The 17,159-nt window shown below is 34.0% G+C and overlaps 2 protein-coding genes across 2 annotated transcripts in view; one reads left to right on the plus strand and one right to left on the minus strand.

Annotated features, from left to right (window-relative positions):
- Positions 1-4,334: 4,334 nt before the first annotated feature.
- LOC144962732 (armadillo repeat-containing protein 7-like) overlaps positions 4,335-17,159 on the minus strand; it is a 39,089-nt gene continuing 26,264 nt past the window's right edge. Inside the window, exons 3-9 of the mRNA XM_078895935.1 lie at positions 11,221-11,330; positions 9,339-9,437; positions 8,685-8,753; positions 8,143-8,209; positions 7,453-7,523; positions 6,693-6,784; positions 4,335-4,784 (exon numbers count right to left, since the gene is read on the minus strand). Coding sequence (XP_078752061.1) covers positions 4,701-4,784; positions 6,693-6,784; positions 7,453-7,523; positions 8,143-8,209; positions 8,685-8,753; positions 9,339-9,437; positions 11,221-11,330 — 592 coding nt within the window. The 3' untranslated portion in view covers positions 4,335-4,700. The remainder of the gene's footprint in view (positions 4,785-6,692; positions 6,785-7,452; positions 7,524-8,142; positions 8,210-8,684; positions 8,754-9,338; positions 9,438-11,220; positions 11,331-17,159) is intronic.
- The window catches only part of LOC144962730 (CAP-Gly domain-containing linker protein 3-like), a 67,268-nt gene continuing 61,548 nt past the window's right edge, over positions 11,440-17,159 (plus strand). Inside the window, exons 1-2 of the mRNA XM_078895933.1 lie at positions 11,440-11,598; positions 15,112-15,226. Coding sequence (XP_078752059.1) covers positions 15,222-15,226 — 5 coding nt within the window. The 5' untranslated portion in view covers positions 11,440-11,598; positions 15,112-15,221. The remainder of the gene's footprint in view (positions 11,599-15,111; positions 15,227-17,159) is intronic.

The raw sequence follows: 17,159 nt of genomic DNA on the forward strand, positions 1-17,159 counted from the left end.
ACCAGGATCCCAGTATAATAACAGTCTTTGATTCTGTATGACAAGGGATCTCTTTATTAGTTCAATTGAGATCAGTATATAGTTCATTGATTCATTTGGGTGTTTTTATTCATATCATTCTGTCCACAAAATAGTGATTTGGGTAGCTGGGTCTTTTCTAGTGGAAAGTACTTTGCAGATAGGAAGCGCTTGTTTCTGTCGGTTACTGGTACAAAAACTGGGACAAACTCCAGTTCCATTAGTAAATCATAGAAATATGAATTCATTCACCTGGAAATCGGACGCACCCTTAATTTAATCTGTAGAGAAATTGGATCAAGTATTTTATATATATATATATATATATATATATATATATATATATATATATATATATATATATATATATATGTGTGTGTGTGTGTGTGTGTGTGTGTGTGTGTATATATATATATTCAAACAAATAAATATATTCACCGATTGGTGTAAACAAAATCAGCTTGAATTAAATGTTGAAAAAACGAAAGAACAGGTGTTTGGTGTAAAAAATAAAGACGATCGGTAAAGATGATGTTGAGATCGTTGACTATTTTAAATATTTAGGAATAACCATTGATAGTTCCCTCAATTTCTCTCAACATATTAATATAATATCTAAGAAAGTTGCCCAAAGATTATACATCCTAAGGAAATTGAGAACATTTCAAGTAAGGAAGAAAACTATGTTAAGAGTTTATGACTCATTGATTAAAAGTGTAATTGCGTTTGGCTGCACCATATGGTTTGGAGGATGCCGACTTAAAGATAAATCAAAAATTTCAAAATCTATCAAAGAGGCATCAAAAATAATAAACCATCCTCTTGAGAGAGTAGAAAGAATTCATGGAAACGCAATAGAAAGGAAAGCATTCTCAATTACCAACAATAAAAGACATATTTTATACCATGAATTTAGTCTTTTACCATCTGGGAGAAGGTTTTGTCAGATTAAATGTAGAACTAACAAGTATAAATCAACGTTCGTTCCATCAGCAATAAAAATTTTTAAATATTTCATATGGTACAGAAAAACCAAGGATTGATTCGTTGACTGATTAACTAATTAATTTATTTAATGTAAGATTAACTGACCAATTGATAATGATGATAATTTTTGGTGTCGAATTGCCACAATCGTAACAAATTGAAAACGAAATGAATATGTTTATGTTGTGTATATCGCACGTGTGAAAGAAAGAGAGGAGAGAGAGAGAGAGAGAGAGAGAGAGAGAGAGAGAGAGAGAGAGAGAGAGAGAGAGAGAGAGAGAGAGAGAGAGAGAGAGAGAGAGAAAATAAGTAGGAGTGAAATATCTGTTCAATGTTACATTTATCGTTTAACGTTATAACAAGTGTAACTAAATGACAAATTGCCATATTTATGGACAATAAAGATCTATTATTATTATTATTATTATATATATGACCCATCGTCTCAAAATGGTATTATGTCGAGGTGAAACGTGTGCCAAAAAGTAGTCTTATAATAACAAAAATCACCAGAGATGTGATATTTTAGTTTTTGTTATTTTAAGAAGTTCTGTCAATTGTCTTCAATAAAAACATACCATACAATAGTAACCCAAGTTTCATGTTTTGGATTATAAAATAAAATTTTAACAGCTAAGTCACCCTGAAATAATACTGTTTTGAGTAATGGGTCACATTATGTTTATTCTTTTTAACTCCATCTGGATATAGGGTGTCGACCACGGACCTCCATCTGGGACGGTCTCTGGCTACCACCTTCAAGTCCTCCCCACGACATTCCAAATTTAGCATTCTTCACCATGTTGCATGTGGAACTCTCCTCCTTCCCTTATGGGATGCTGGGCTTGCGACCGGTATCTAGCAGTGTTATGGGTCACAGTATGCAATTGATTAATGATACTCTCAATTCCTCAAACTAAAAATAATTAGGAAAACATCTTCAAAATTCTCAAGTTATATACAGTCGCACATCGCTTAATCGCACACTCTGCTTATACGCTACTCATTCTCGAAACACGGATTTTTTTCTATATAATCACTCCACTGTTAAAAGCATTAATTTAGTTAGTATTAAATCTGAGATCTTGTATGTGTATTTGTGTAAGTGCATGTGTGTCTGTGTTGTGTCCATGGGGGAAGTGGTGTACTCATGAGTTCTCTTGTGTGCGTGGATTGGTGAATGCTTGTGATGTGAATCCATTTGTGAATTGTGCCGAATATTTCTCTGTAGTCGACCTGTTTTTTTAGTAATGCATTTATGTTTTCCTTATTTTTATTTTGCTGTTGGCTGAAGAAGAGTTTTGAGCCTGAAACCTTTAGTGTTTGGTATTTTTTGATGCGGTTATACTAATTTTTGTCTATTAATTTTTACAGTCCATAGCTTCTAGCAGCTTAGTAGGTATCACTTTGACTTGTGAATTGTGCGCAACTTATCGTTGTACTGCGCTTGAGGCTTTAAAAGTAAGATTATTATTTTTATTGTTACTATTATCATTCTTATTATTAGTAGTAGCAGTAATAGTAGTAGTATTAATATTATCATGATCATCATCATCATCACATGCTAATGGCGGTTGAGGGGATGGGGAGCAAATTGTACTGGGTTGAGTTTTAGAGGAACCTTAAGTTGGTCAGTGTGGTTCAAGTTAATTGAAGTTGATAGTGTGATAGTCTGACAGATGCTGTTGATAGCCTTTGAATAGAAGATAAAATACTCGTAATAATCATTAAATGGTTGAAGACAGTCTGTGGCAACTACGTATATGCAAACAATTACATATACACAAAAGTATGCTGCTTAGTGGTCTTGCATTGTGATACATACGAATTGTTAGGTCCCTGGTTTAAATCCTGCTCTGGATGGTGCAAAATTAAGCCCCCGGAAAGGGCTCTTTACTCACATTTTCACATTGTGAATGGTGTAAAATCTGGTTGCTTACATTCTCTCATCGCACCCATGTGTAAAATGAGTACCTGGTCAGTAAGTGTTGACACAATCGAAAAACATATAATAACGCCCTATTGGCATCGGATATCCTCTTAAGGTTAAAATTTAGGGGTTATGCAGCTTATAAATGCAACCCAAGAAGCTCTCAAATGTCAAACCATAGTCCAAAGGTGAAAAAAAAAAGAGTAAACTAAGCCAATCACCATTACTTTATTGTAATTGTAATAGATTATCTTTGTACAACCAGATCAGAAAGAGAGAGAAAAAGAGAGAGAGAGAGAGAGAGAGAGAGAGAGAGAGAGAGAGAGAGAGAGAGAGAGAGAGAGAGAGAGAGAGAGAGAGAGAGAGAGAGAGAGAGAGAGAGAGAGAGAGAGAGAGAAGAGAAAAGAGAGAGAGAGAGAAGAGAGAGAGAGAGAAAGAGAGAGAAGAGGAGAGGAAGGAGAGAGGAGAGAGAGAGAGAGAGAGAGAGAGAGAGAGAGAGAGAAGAGAGAATATTAAAAGGCAACAGGCACCTACAATGGAGAGAAAATCTAGACCCATTTGTTCCTCCCCTTTAACCATCAACTAATCAAAGAACCCCATTGGTCTTCTGTGTCAACTGTGACATCTGGCGCCATTCCGTCTGGCCCGACGTCATACAAACGTCACAAAATTTCATGAGACTGAGCACAGGTGTCAAAATATGACATAATGGTGATTTTGTGGTTTTGAGGAAAATGTTTGACACGGTCTGAGAAATTCCAAAAATAGTAGCATATGCAGGTGAACTATCAACTCCCTCAACCGGCAAGACCTTGTCTAGAAATTCTCATTCGCCGGCATTTCCGGCGTACACCGGCAAACTTTGACCCATGGATTAAATGTTGCTGTTGGCTTGGCACCTCTTGTAAGCGCTTTGAGCACACTCAGTGGATATTGTGGTATATAAAAACTTATGTAGGCCTATTTATATTTTAAATATCACATCAAGAAATCAATTACAAGGCTCTCATCACTCATTCATCACTGCTTTAGTGCATAAGTCATGCAATAGCACACCCCCCCCCCCCCCCCTTTCTCTACTTAAAAGGTGTGATTTTTGTTTAATTATGAAGGAGACATGACGTTGAAATCTTTCAACGACTATAAGTGGAGAAAAAGAAGGCGGTTCAATGTTTATTCCGGCTCAAATATCTCATTGTTAATCAAAGTTTTGTATTTAGAATGTTGTTATTACAAAAATATCTCAAAGACTTAAAAAAAAAAAAAAAGAGAAAATTGAAGATCTGGGAGTCTCCCATTATTTATCATGTTGTTCCCTCGTATTTTGATTTTCAAATTAATGGACTCTATGGTAGGGCTAATAACCAAGTTTTATAAAATAATGAAGTCAAGACAGAAATAAAGCATGTGTTTGATAAAATGTTTATTTTAAACACAAAACAAAAATGATGATGTTGATATGATGATGAGGAGGAGGATAGTACACACACTGTAATAATAATAATAATAATAATAATAATAATAATAATAATAATAATAATAATAATAATAATAATAATAATAACAACTACAATTAATTCAAAATGAATTCAAATCACCTTGAGGTCCACAGGTTTTGAGTTATGGCTTTGAACTCAAACTGCATTGTTTGAGTGCAAACTGACTCTCAAACTCAAATCATTATGTTCAGATCGAGGAAGTTCACCGTTTGTTTCCTTTGACTTTGCATGAAAATGTCTACTGTTCATATATGATAGAGTCAATATCAAGTTTTTTCAGTTGAAAATTGTGCACTAAGAGACATTTGTACTTGCTTTGCTTCTTCCACTTGGGCAGTCGTACAGTAATCCTGTGATAAATGAAATATTTTGTGATTTAAGAACGATAAAAAAAAAACAAACAACAACAACAAAAAACAAAACAAAAAAACCCCATGACAAAGGTCTTGAATAATGTGTCAGATACAAAGATAGAAAACAGATTTTCATCAATGATAGAAAATAATTCAATATTGGTATTAGTTGTGACGTTGGGAGGACTATAAAACTGCCGACCTTCACATTTTAAAACGCTTTGAGGAGCATGACTTGTAATGTATAACTTCGGAAATAGAACAGTCTGGAATAGAGGAGCACCAAAATACTATTTAATACCTAAATATTGTTCAGCACCACAAAATCCAGAAACCCTCGCTTTGGAGATATTAAATATGTAGAGGGTTTGATTGCACGCTTAGCACTGCCTCAGGCCCCGTTTTTGAATGCTGAAGTTTGAACTTTTTTTTTCTCTGTCTTTTATGTTTTTTATTTCTCATCTAAACATTCTTTAATGGGTCTTTCCTTCATCTAATATCATTTTGTGATCTCCATTCCATTAAGCTATAATGGACAGATTTAATTCAACTCTGATGTAAAGATTCCCTGTAGATTCCTCTGATTTGTACAGATTTTTAGTTTCCTTTGTGCTCATGGAAGTCTTGAATAGCTGTGATTGAATTTGGGACTACAACAATGTAGTAGTGGGTCACGGTTCGCTTGATGGGCTAGTTGGCAAGTGTTGAGTATTGAGGAGTGTGACAAACCTCAGACCACATTAGTTTGATTGATTAGAACAAATAGATTAGAAAAACAGCCCAGAGGCCTAAGTCGACAAAAGGAGACACATGATGATAATATAAACCTTGTCAGAGTTGGTCTTTGCACCAAACCAACTACAATGAAAAAATAGACGAAAAGAGCTTATCGTGTTCAAATGACTTATGGAAAGCCACGATCACATCAAGATGAGCCCATTTCAAGGCCTACAATCTATAGGAACAATGAGGTTAAGAGGAAATACGTATAACATAACCAATAAAAAAATGTACAGTTGGTCATCCGATCTGGAATAACTTTTAAATAGTAAAAAGGTCCTTGAATAAGCTCACACCAGCACAGAGCCACAAGGCGCCATAGTTCTCCCACATAATGGCATAATATTTTCCTATATTATTATTCTAATATTACTTAAATATTTAATTTATGAACTTAAATATCCATTACAACCCAGATGTACCTATAATTAATCCTTCTGTATGCATAAACCTTTCAGTTTACATGTGTATATAAGATGCTGCTTGTGCAAAGAAGATAGGGGAAAAAAACAAGATAAAAACAACAGAAGATGGGTTTAGAGGGGTATGTGAGTGCATTTGATCAGCAAAATAAGAAATATCAGTCGCATTAATGAAGTGGTGAAATTGAAGGGCACACATAAAGAGGAAAAAAAATGGACACGAAAGACGGTCTGCCTGATGGAGATTGTTGTATATATCACACAATGGCTTGTGTTGGTCATCTGTTGATCAAATTTCATTTTCCCAAGGCAGTTTGTGCAACTATGTGGTTTTGCGGTTTGACATTAGCCTTTGGATTGGAAGGTCCAGGGTTCAAATCCCACTCTGAGCAGCACACAGTTGAGTTCTTGGAAAAAGGCTCTTTAATCACATTCTCTCATCACAATCAGGTGTAAAATGAGTGCCTGGCCGTTAACAGCGTTGTCTCTGTCGGAAGAAATTGTAAAATCGCCTAACAAGCGTCCTGTCTCATTCCCCTGTAATGCGCTTTGAGCATGTTTTGAGACATTGCGCTATATAACTGCTCAGCAGGTAATCATAGATGAGGAGGTGGGAAGATGACAAACACAATGGTAATAATACTGATGCTGATGAATAAGGTAATTTGAAATTCCAATCAATTTGATTTAAATTGACACTTACCTGCAGAAATACAGAAGCTAAATTGGACAAGGGAACGTTGTTGCACTTTGAAAATCTCAACATGCATTCAACCACAGGTAGTGTACAAATGGCTATTTGAAATAAAATGGAAAGAAGAGAAAAAGAAAATTTAGGTTGATACTATTGATATGATAGTCTCATTCCCAATGGCCATGAGATCACTTAATTACACCTTATTCTATGGAGGAAACTATAATGGGAAATGAAATCCTTGTTTTATAGTCTGTAAAGCATTAAGGCCCATAAAGGTGGAGTTTTCTCCGCTTCTGTATCTATGGTGCTAAATGGACAGTAATAATTGTCAATTCGGCAGGCACTTTCCACCAGATCAGATCTAACCGATCCAGCTCCACTGCACTCAGGACTGATACTGGTGAGAGATAAGAGCTCCCTCAATTGGGTTATAGATTTATAATTCGCAAATATGGGTCACGTACAAAAAAATTAATAATAAAAGAATGAAAGAAAGAAATTTGTCAATGATATTGATAAGATTTACACTCACACAACACAGTTCAGCACCTTTTGCTACAAACAGATTGACATGATTTTCGTCTCTCCAATTATTCCATGACAGGCAAAAGATGTAGATTGATAAAGCATCATTATAATTCAAAAACATTCTTTAAACTTTTTTGTTTCGGTCATCTACAATTTAATTTTGTTCATTCTGTAAACATTAATTTTAGAGATTAACTTCTTAATCTCTCAATGTATCTAGATATAACTGATGACCTACCGCCTTGTGATTTTGGTGTTATGAGGTACATTAGAGATGTGACAGCTGACATGACTGTACTTTCTTCTGGACTGAAAAGAAAAGACAGATAAAATCAGAATTAGCTTTAGAGATCTTAGGATAAATTCAACATCATTTTCCACAAATTTGAGAAAAATTTTTAAAAGTTAATATTTTCTTAACACGATGGGTTAGGAGATTTTAAAGAGGTCAATATCTTTTTCAAAATATCTTCTGTCTCAAGAGGTGAACAACATTATCAACTCATCTAGTTCTAAAGATATCTAAAATAGGTCAGGACATATATCAATACATTTGAGGAGATTTTGAAAATGAAGATCTTAGGATCATATGGAATATAGCCTACCAAAGTCTCAAGGCCATGAGGAAAAAAAAAATTGCAACTTCATTTAATTTCAGATCGAAATTTTTATGGTCAATGGTTGAGTTAAACAGTTCATTGATAGACATTGAATGGGTAATAATAAAGTAAATTGGGACTATTAATCATGACCCTGACATTAGTTTATTAAAAGTAAAAGCACATTCAATGGATTTTGTATTCATCAAAAAAGTTCATTTTGATATCTCTACAACAGGCGCTACATGGGTTTTAGAAATTAGAAACACTGTACACAGATTACTTGTACCCACAGGAGTAACAACAGCAAGCAAAAAAATTGTTTTTACCTCGACAAGCATTTAATGACCAGATCTATTCCAGCATTATCAATGATGTGCTCTTTTAATTCTTTATCTGTTTGTTTGGAGGATACAATGAATGATATTAAACATTACAACCTAAAGTGCTCTATCCCAGTTTCCAAAAGATACGCAAATAAAAAAAGGCCTTCAGGAAATTTTTAGACCAGTTAATAAAAGAAAGTAGCATTTTCAAAAATCTGGATGGTGAAAATTTAATTATCAGATTATTTTTGTCAATATCACAGTATGTATACACTCAAGTTGAATTTTGGGTAATCGAGTATACCACTGTTTGCTTATTAATTGTAATTCTAAAATGACTAGACAGCATGAGGATAATCATATAAATATCAAACAGGGTAAAACTCTATATAGTTTTACTAGTTAATGATTTTTCTGAAGGACATCATGCATAAAAAAAGGTAAATAAAAAACAATTGACTGTAAAAAAAATAAAAATGTGAATGCATTTTTCCCTGATAAAAATGTATTTTATCAATATAAAGCTGCATTTAGAAGTGACAAACCTAAACAACAATTGCAAATTCCCCCAATGGCAAACTCAATTAGTTTAGGGTTACTTTCATCAAGACAATCTGTTGATAAAAACATAAAATGCAACATTAAGAACTGGAGGAAACCATGGGTAATGTTATTAGTGGGAAGCTATAATAATTATCTTTCTTAACAGACCTATAACTGTACTACCACTCTTGACCTACTTAAAAATAAAATCGAGACTCATTTACCACGTCCACCACCCCCTTTTGACCATCAATTGCCTTGACATCTGGCGCCAGTTTGTCTAGCCTGACACCAATCCACCAATTGACCTGAGCTTTAATCAGAGGAAAATGTTTGACACGGCAAAATCAGTGGAAAATTTCTGAGAAAGTACCAAAACCCCGGAATTCCGTGGAAGATCATCATCATCAGCTTATATTAGCGAAAATTTGAAAAGCAATTTCTGAATTCTTGGGAGTCATACTGAAACAATTTTGCCCTACCCATAACAGTAGAATTGACAATAAGGAGGTGTAATTTTAATATCTATCTTAATTTTATCATGAGACATGTCAGTGTCAGATCCACTTAAAAACTGACATTATGAAAATATAATAGGGTTGTTTTTCAAAGGAAACCTTTGGCTGATTTTCATTCCGACTCTAGTTTGCACTTACCTAAAAACAAGTCAACGATGTTGAGTTTCTTAAAGTGCTCATAATTGATAGGATCATATGCAAAGTTTGCAAGGTTTGCAAGAACCTGTTCTCTACACTCTGTGAATAGAAAAAGAAATTTCATTCAGTGAGTGACTTTGGGCAAATAGCATGGAGATTAATACGAGAATTTGGTCTAAACAGCCATACTGTTCGGGCAATATGGCTAAACGGATGGCCACTATTTAGGCAATATTATATTTAAAAAAGAAAATAAACAGCAACAAAACAAACAAACAAATAAAAACCATCAAACAACAAAACACCTATCCACAACGATGTAGAGCCACCTGTTTATCTGCATATTTTAACCATATTTATCTAAATTAGATTCTACATTCAATGACAATCCTCTTTTGTGATCTTAAATATGGGGTGCAGCTAATTAATATTTCTTTAACATAAATAAAGCAATAGTATTCAAATGTTGCCTACAGCTTCAGTGATGTTATTTTTTTCGAGTAGAGGCGATAACTGGAAAACAGAACTGACCAAAGATATTCATCGTTTGAATATTTTTTCAAGATATCTAGCATAGCTTTAGGTGTCTTGCAAAGTGCAAGATATATAACTATACGATCTCCTAATTTGCAAGACATCTTGTGACTTCCCCATATTTTTACTAGTAATTAACATTTTTGTATTATATGCTAGTATTTTTTGTAAAAGTGCAATAATCACTAAATGTGCTCAAAGCGCTTTACAAGGAGCCCAAGTCAAAAGCAAATTAACTTGTAGAACAATGGGACATTTATCCCTTGCAACGTTCTGTAAAAAGAAGACGGAATTTTTAAAAAATAAAAAATTGCGGAACCAGGATTCGAACCCACAACGTCGATTCTGGTTAAACTTCCAGGGCAGACGACTAAACCATTCGGCAATGACACTCACTTCGAAGTCAACGCATATTGTGTATATGTAGTAACAAATGATTTAATGTTGGTTAATTTTATGTTTTTATAGATATTTCCTTTCCTTATTTCTATTAGGTACTTTGGTAAACGTCCATTTGGCACTCCAGCAGGAAGCCGATAAATGGGCTAGTGGCTGTGACCCGATTTTTTGGACTTTTGAGTGATGGGTCTCAGAAAAAGTTCCATAGAGATCTTTTGTTTATGGATGGATTTTAATGATTTATGTCTTATTTTCTTCAGGAGAAGTTACTCTATCGTTTGGTGTAGTTTATTTTAAAATCAATGACAATTTAGTATAACTTTTGATTATGGATAAGATAGGGTATAATTTATCTTTGGATAATTAAAAGATTAGAACTTAGTAAATCAAAATTTCATGATGGCACGTTTATTTAACATCTTAACTTTTATATAAAATTAAATTCAGGACAAAGTTGTATACCGCATCCATGAAATTCGTTCCAGCAAAATCCTTACTCAAATCTTAGCGGCCATTTTAGACCAGTTTTTAAATCCAAATGGTGGTTACTACCGGAAATGCAACAATTTTCAGGTCACAAAGTCTGTCAGTAAATAATAAAGGCAAATAGAAGACCATTTTTCAGCCTTTAAACTAAGATAACTTTTCTTCTGCTTATCTGATTTTCACAATTTTGGTATCATTAGAATCGTGTTGAAAAGCACTTTATAATGATATAGGTTTCATTGAGCTCAATCCAATTTGAATTTTTTTTTTACCAAAGAACATATTTATTCTATGTGCATTTGGAAACATTCCATATTCTGGAATGTGGATAATTGTTTAAAAGAGCGGAGTTTCAAATATGTGTCTGGGGATAACGAATTCTCGTTATCCCCAGACAGGTGTCTGGTCTGGGGATAATCACAATCACACAGGCACAGCGGTAAGAAGAGTAAGTTGAACGGACCTTCCTCTGTAGTATCCTGGAACTCTGTCACCAAAGACTGTAAATAGCTTAATCTGCCGATTCCATCCTCTCCTGTTTTACGTTCCAAATAGTCTGCTGTACTGAACATTCTGCAATAAAATAAGTTTTTCAAAATATGTGTCGCGATCGAAACTGCACTGTTAAGGAGGAAAAAAGAAAGAGAAAGTGAAACAAATGAGAAAATCGGTAATTTCCTTTCGATCAACCGGAAGTAGTTTCAGAAAACGCAAACAAATGTTGAAACTCAAAACTTCCGCAAAATTTTGGTTACAATAAAGTAACCAGTTAGTAAGGTTTTTATACCTTATTTAAATTTAATATATGTGTCGTTCGCATGGATTGATGTTATGTTCACTGGTAAGAATATAATTGCTTACATAATTATGATTAATTAAACCTTGAAATATTTAAAGAGTTTACGCGACAAATGATTTAATTTTGACAAGTCGACTTGTTACTTGTAGTCTCTATCTTCTTACTGACTCAACTGACTTGTTAATGAATGTTCTTAGGATCCATGTACTAATATCTAGATAAGTACTAATGTATTACAGCCATTGCGGTCACCTGGATTACAACACTATACGTCTATCTACTATCTACAACTGTCCCGGTCAGTGCAGTGTCAGTGGTAGAGTCACTCTGTGTTGCATTCTCGGCTCGATTCACTCACTCAGACTCAAGACTGACTCAACAAAAATACAAACAATGAAATGATGAAATGCATTTGAATTTGATGGAACCAGTAATCTGACACTGACACCTGGCAATTTCAATCTAGTAGAGACAGAGAACTCTCTCTCTCTCTCTCTCTCTGACTCTCTCCTCTCTCTGTCTCTTTCACTCTCTCTCTCACTCTCTCTCTCTCTCACTCTCTCTCTCTCTCTCTCTCTCTCTCTCTCTCTCTCTCTCTCTCTCTCTATCTGCCCTGCTCTGCTCTCCCCGCCCCCCTCCCCCCAACCCCTTTCTAGTTTGGTACCTCGATGTACCTAACCAATGCAATAATCAATGTCACTATTTAAGTTTAAGACTTAAATTTTACTATTTTTGTGGTCGGTATTATTATCTTTAACTTTAACTTCAAGGCTGCAAGTTCCAGGTTATACCAGCAACAGCAAACACATACAAACACTCATTCTTAGTTCGTACAATTCAGGACTGGAATCAGCTGGATGGCAGTGTGGTCACATGTAAAACCGTGGAAGTCTTCAATTCACGCAAACCGAATACTAGCTGCATGCGGGCACTTGTGCCCACCACCCCCTGTGTGTGATACTCCACTAGGAGGTTTACGCAATATTTCACAGAGATACAGATACAGATCTCGTAATTCCAATGCCATTTTAATATAACTATTACTCATTACTGTGTTTTGCATCAGTGCGGAAAGGCAGGCATTAGGTTTCACTCTGTGAGAGCGATATCTATTGTTACTTGCTAGGTCATGCTAGATGTCGCTCAGAAATTTTTGCCCTGATTGTATTGACTTTCATAAGTTTCATATTATGTCAACAATGTTGTTTATTTGCCTGAGGATGATTAATAATCGTAAAAGTAATAATAATGATTATGATAATAATAATAATAATAATAATAATAATAATAATAATAATAATAAAAAGTAGTAGTAGTAGTAAAATAAAATATAATAATAATTAGGAAGCAGCTATTTTCACTGTATGGTGAAAAAAGATTGGTAGGCTATTTTCACTATACAGTGATAATAGTGAGGTAGGCTTTTTTCAACATACAGTGATATCTTGGTAGACGATTTTCACTGTACAGTGATATCCCTGGAGATATCACTCCACTACTACTACTACTACTACTACTACTACTACTACTACTACTACTACTACTACTACTACTATACTACTACTACTACTACTACTACTATACTACTACTACTACTACTACTACTACCAGGCCTGTAAATCTTCTGACTATTGTCGGATTTCCGACAGTATGATTTTGCTCTATATATTCTGTTAAGCGCTATACTAATATAAAAAAAAATAAAATTAAAATTAAAATAAAGTTCATACGTCAAAGAACAGAACCAACTAAATATGAATAAAAGAGTTTTATTTAGCTCCTTGAAAAAATCAGATTTTATTCCTTTTCGAAAGCAGACTTTAAAAAAAAAAAAATAAACTTTTCATTTGTCGCATCAAAGACCAAACACAACTAAACCGTCTGTCAGTTAGCTATCTATTATAATTATATATACCACTTACACGCTCCGAGAGACGTGGGTATATTCACTGCCTGCCTTCCAGCGAGAGAGGGTCGCGAGTGTCGTCTAACACACACCTAGTCAGTAAATGACTAGCACGCACAGCGTGTGTCGGACTGGGCAGTTTCTCTCTATTTTGCTACTGACACACATGCATTTCTCCGTCTCTCTTTTCTCCTTCCTATGGATTCTTTGTTTCAGTCTCGATGTTGATCGGAAAAAAATAATGCGAAATAAATATTTTTCTTCAAAATATATATATTTTTCTTCGGAAGCTCTCAACAGAAGTATACTTTCCTCACGACCGTGTTTTTTTAAATTTTTCTCTCTTTCCTCCTTCACACATGACAGCTCTACTTCTTCTTCTTCTTCTTCTTCTTCTTCTTCTTCTTCTTCTTCTTCTTCTTCTTCTTCTTCTTCTTCTTCTTCTTCTTCTTCTTCTTCTTCTTCTTCTTCTTCTTCTTCTTCTTTTTCTATAATAAGAATTAATCCAAATAAATGAAAGAATCAGCTTAAAAGTTTAACACAAACAAACAGGAGCGAAGATATGCAGCTTCTCGTGTTAAGCACTAGATACACATCCTTCAAATCTTCCTTTCATTTTACAACTAACTCAGACCTGGGCCCAGAAATGTGTGTACTCTCTCAGGATTTTTTTTTTTTTTTGGTACCATAATATAAGGACCTCATTATAAATGAGTTGGGGAAAGTGACAGGATTTGACTAGTCAATTTAATGTCATATCTGTGTTGTGTTTATTCATCAATCCATATTTTTGTCCTGTTGGTCTATTTTCGCGTGTTCAAAAAGTTCAGACTTTTTTCACCAACCATTTACATAAGCATGATAACACATGAAAAATTTATATTAAAGTTATATATATAGGAAATGGGTTTTTATATAGAAATTTTATGCTTGGTGTAATGTAGTATGAGCATAATCCATTGGTTTCATGAAGAAATTTTTTTAATTTCCTTGGTCGTAAATTTTGTTTCAAGGTTGTAAATTAGACTCTGAAATTTTGCTGGACACCCTGAATAGAGCAGCGATATCTAGTGTTGCAGACCCAAACGTCTCGCTGATTTTCAGGCAATTTTTTTAGGGGGAAGATGCAGGCCTGACATGGAGGCACTTACTGTATCTTCTATCCCAATATATATGTTTTCTAACATGCAATCTATCTTAGTCTTGGAATGAGATTATTTAGTTTTGTCCAGGCCCTGGTCGGGGGCTACAGCTGGGAGGGTAACAGTCAAATGTATAGTTAGTTTTGGGAGATGATATATTTTTGTTTGTTTTGTAAATCATTTCTCTGTTATGCACTTATTATGTTTTATATACATATTATATATGATTTATAAACTCATGAGTGTATTCCTCTTATTTGGGCCATGTGCTTGTTTCTGGATGAGACTTTTAGGTGATCTCAAACTAAGTACTTTGATAGTGTGCTCTTGGAATCTGCATCTGTTTCCTATTTGAACCCCCTTTGTCTTACCTTTTCTTGGATGCTTTAATTGTAATTCTTCCTTTTTACTGGCGCTTATATGTGTTGCAAGCGCCGTAAAACCCTTAAAAACAAAAACAAAGCAAACATGGAGTATAATAAATTGAATTTTTCCTTTCATTTTCAGTTTTTAAACGTTGACTGATTCTGTTAGTTTCATTTTCCTTCATTTGAAAGTTTGTGGATTATCATGTAAATTCCAAGAGAGCATCTTTTTTGGTTGGACAACAAATAATCATGAGGTATGTTATTTATATACATTTATATATTTATATTTAATTATGATATGTATATTTTTAAAAAGGTTATCTAGTTATTAAAAGTTTATAAATACATATCGGCAGTCATTTTGTTATTTTTGATCATAGAAACATCCTGAATTTTGATTGGAATTTTTATTATTAAGCTCACCATTCTATTTTGAATTTTGTACTTTACCAGTTGTGGTGTCCATATCTGTGATTTAATCTGTTCCCCTAATTTTTGTCATTGTCATTGCTCAAACTCTATGTCTATGAAAATTGTGTTGATATAAAGAAATGATGTTGACAAAAATCCGAAAGTTCAATACTTATTTTCCATCAAAATATTTGGAATAACATGTAGTCATGGTCACATGGCTCATTGACATGGCCATCGTCATAACATTTTCCATTATGCGTGAATGTGACACAAAACATGCAAACCAAACAGTGGTATAGGTTTTAAGAGAAGGAAATAATGTTTGAAAATAATAAGCTAAGTGCTCAAAAAACTCTTGTCATTTGTAGGCTATCAAAAAGTCAGGGAAAGGGAGGTACACCATATTGTCTTTCAGTTGGGAAGTTTGGGGGGGGGGGGGGGGGGGGGGGGGGGGGGGGGGGGGGGGGGGGGGGGGATCTAAACAGGTTGGTTACCACCTATCGTAATATATTTTTAAACACAAACAAACAAACAAAACCGCAATTAGTTCAATTCTCAATGGTGACAGGAAATCTTATTTAGAATTTGAAAGTTAATGGATAAAACTCAACTTTTTCCTGCCATGTAAATTCCTCAGTGTTACACCCCTTCCCCATCTCGGATGTCCTAAACCAAATGTCCTAATATGGCTTAGAACTCAATAAATTGTACTGTTACCCGAGAGTTACTGGCCACTGTGGTGTTGATATTGTTATTATTATTATTATTATTATTATTATTATTTATTATTATTATTAATTATTAATTATTATTATTATTATTATTATTATTATTATTATTATTATATTATTTAATCAAAAATGTCAGAGAAAATATTTTATTTGCAAATAAATAAAAGACACTTAACTCTTAGCAAGCGTGTCACCAAGTGGTATCAAATTTACCCAACCATCATAAATTATTTATTTATCTATTTGCTTGATCCATACTCATATTCTCTATATCCATATATACGAATCCTTATGTAAATGTATGCCTGTGTGTCTTGATACACACTCATTGTTCATATGTCTCAGTATCTTTGTGAGTGTTTGAGAAACAATTATCTTTTGCTGTAACCAATTGAAAAATTGCCTCTGAGGAGTGGTTTAAGTCCTGCTGTGAGCAGCACAAAGTTGAATCCTTGGAAAGTGCGCTTTTGTCATATTCTCTCATCGTACTCAGGGTTAAAATAAATACGTGGATATTAACAGTTTTGTCTCTGTTGAAAGAAAATGGAATATCGCCGAACATACGCCATGCCTTGTCCCATATATGCTGTGTTTATGTTGGCTTGGATCCCCTTGTAAAGCGCCTGTAGCACCTTAAGTGGTTATTGTGCTATATATGTTTAGTTAAGTTTACGCTCAGCATGGCTAAGTGAACTAGTTGAACAGATGCCTGTATATAAATGATGATGATGATAGTAACATAATATTAATAATAATGATAATAATAATAATAATAATTATTATATATTATTATTATTATTATTATTATTATTATTATTATTATTATTATTATTATTATTATTATTATTATTGTTATTGTTATTATTTAAACAATTGTTTCTACACTACGGATAAATGTCGACTGATGAAATGGAGGTCATAGAAACGATTGTATCGGCAAATAAAATGTGAGTGACCTTATTATATATATATATATGGTGATGGGCAGGGAGGAGTTGAATTTGTTTTGATAGTTCCTTTTTGAATTTGTTTTGATAGTTCC

This window comes from Berghia stephanieae, chromosome 1, assembly GCF_034508935.2.
Source record: "Berghia stephanieae isolate SIO BIC M18660-M18661 chromosome 1, UCSD_Bste_1.3, whole genome shotgun sequence".
Lineage (NCBI taxonomy): Eukaryota > Metazoa > Mollusca > Gastropoda > Nudibranchia > Aeolidiidae > Berghia > Berghia stephanieae.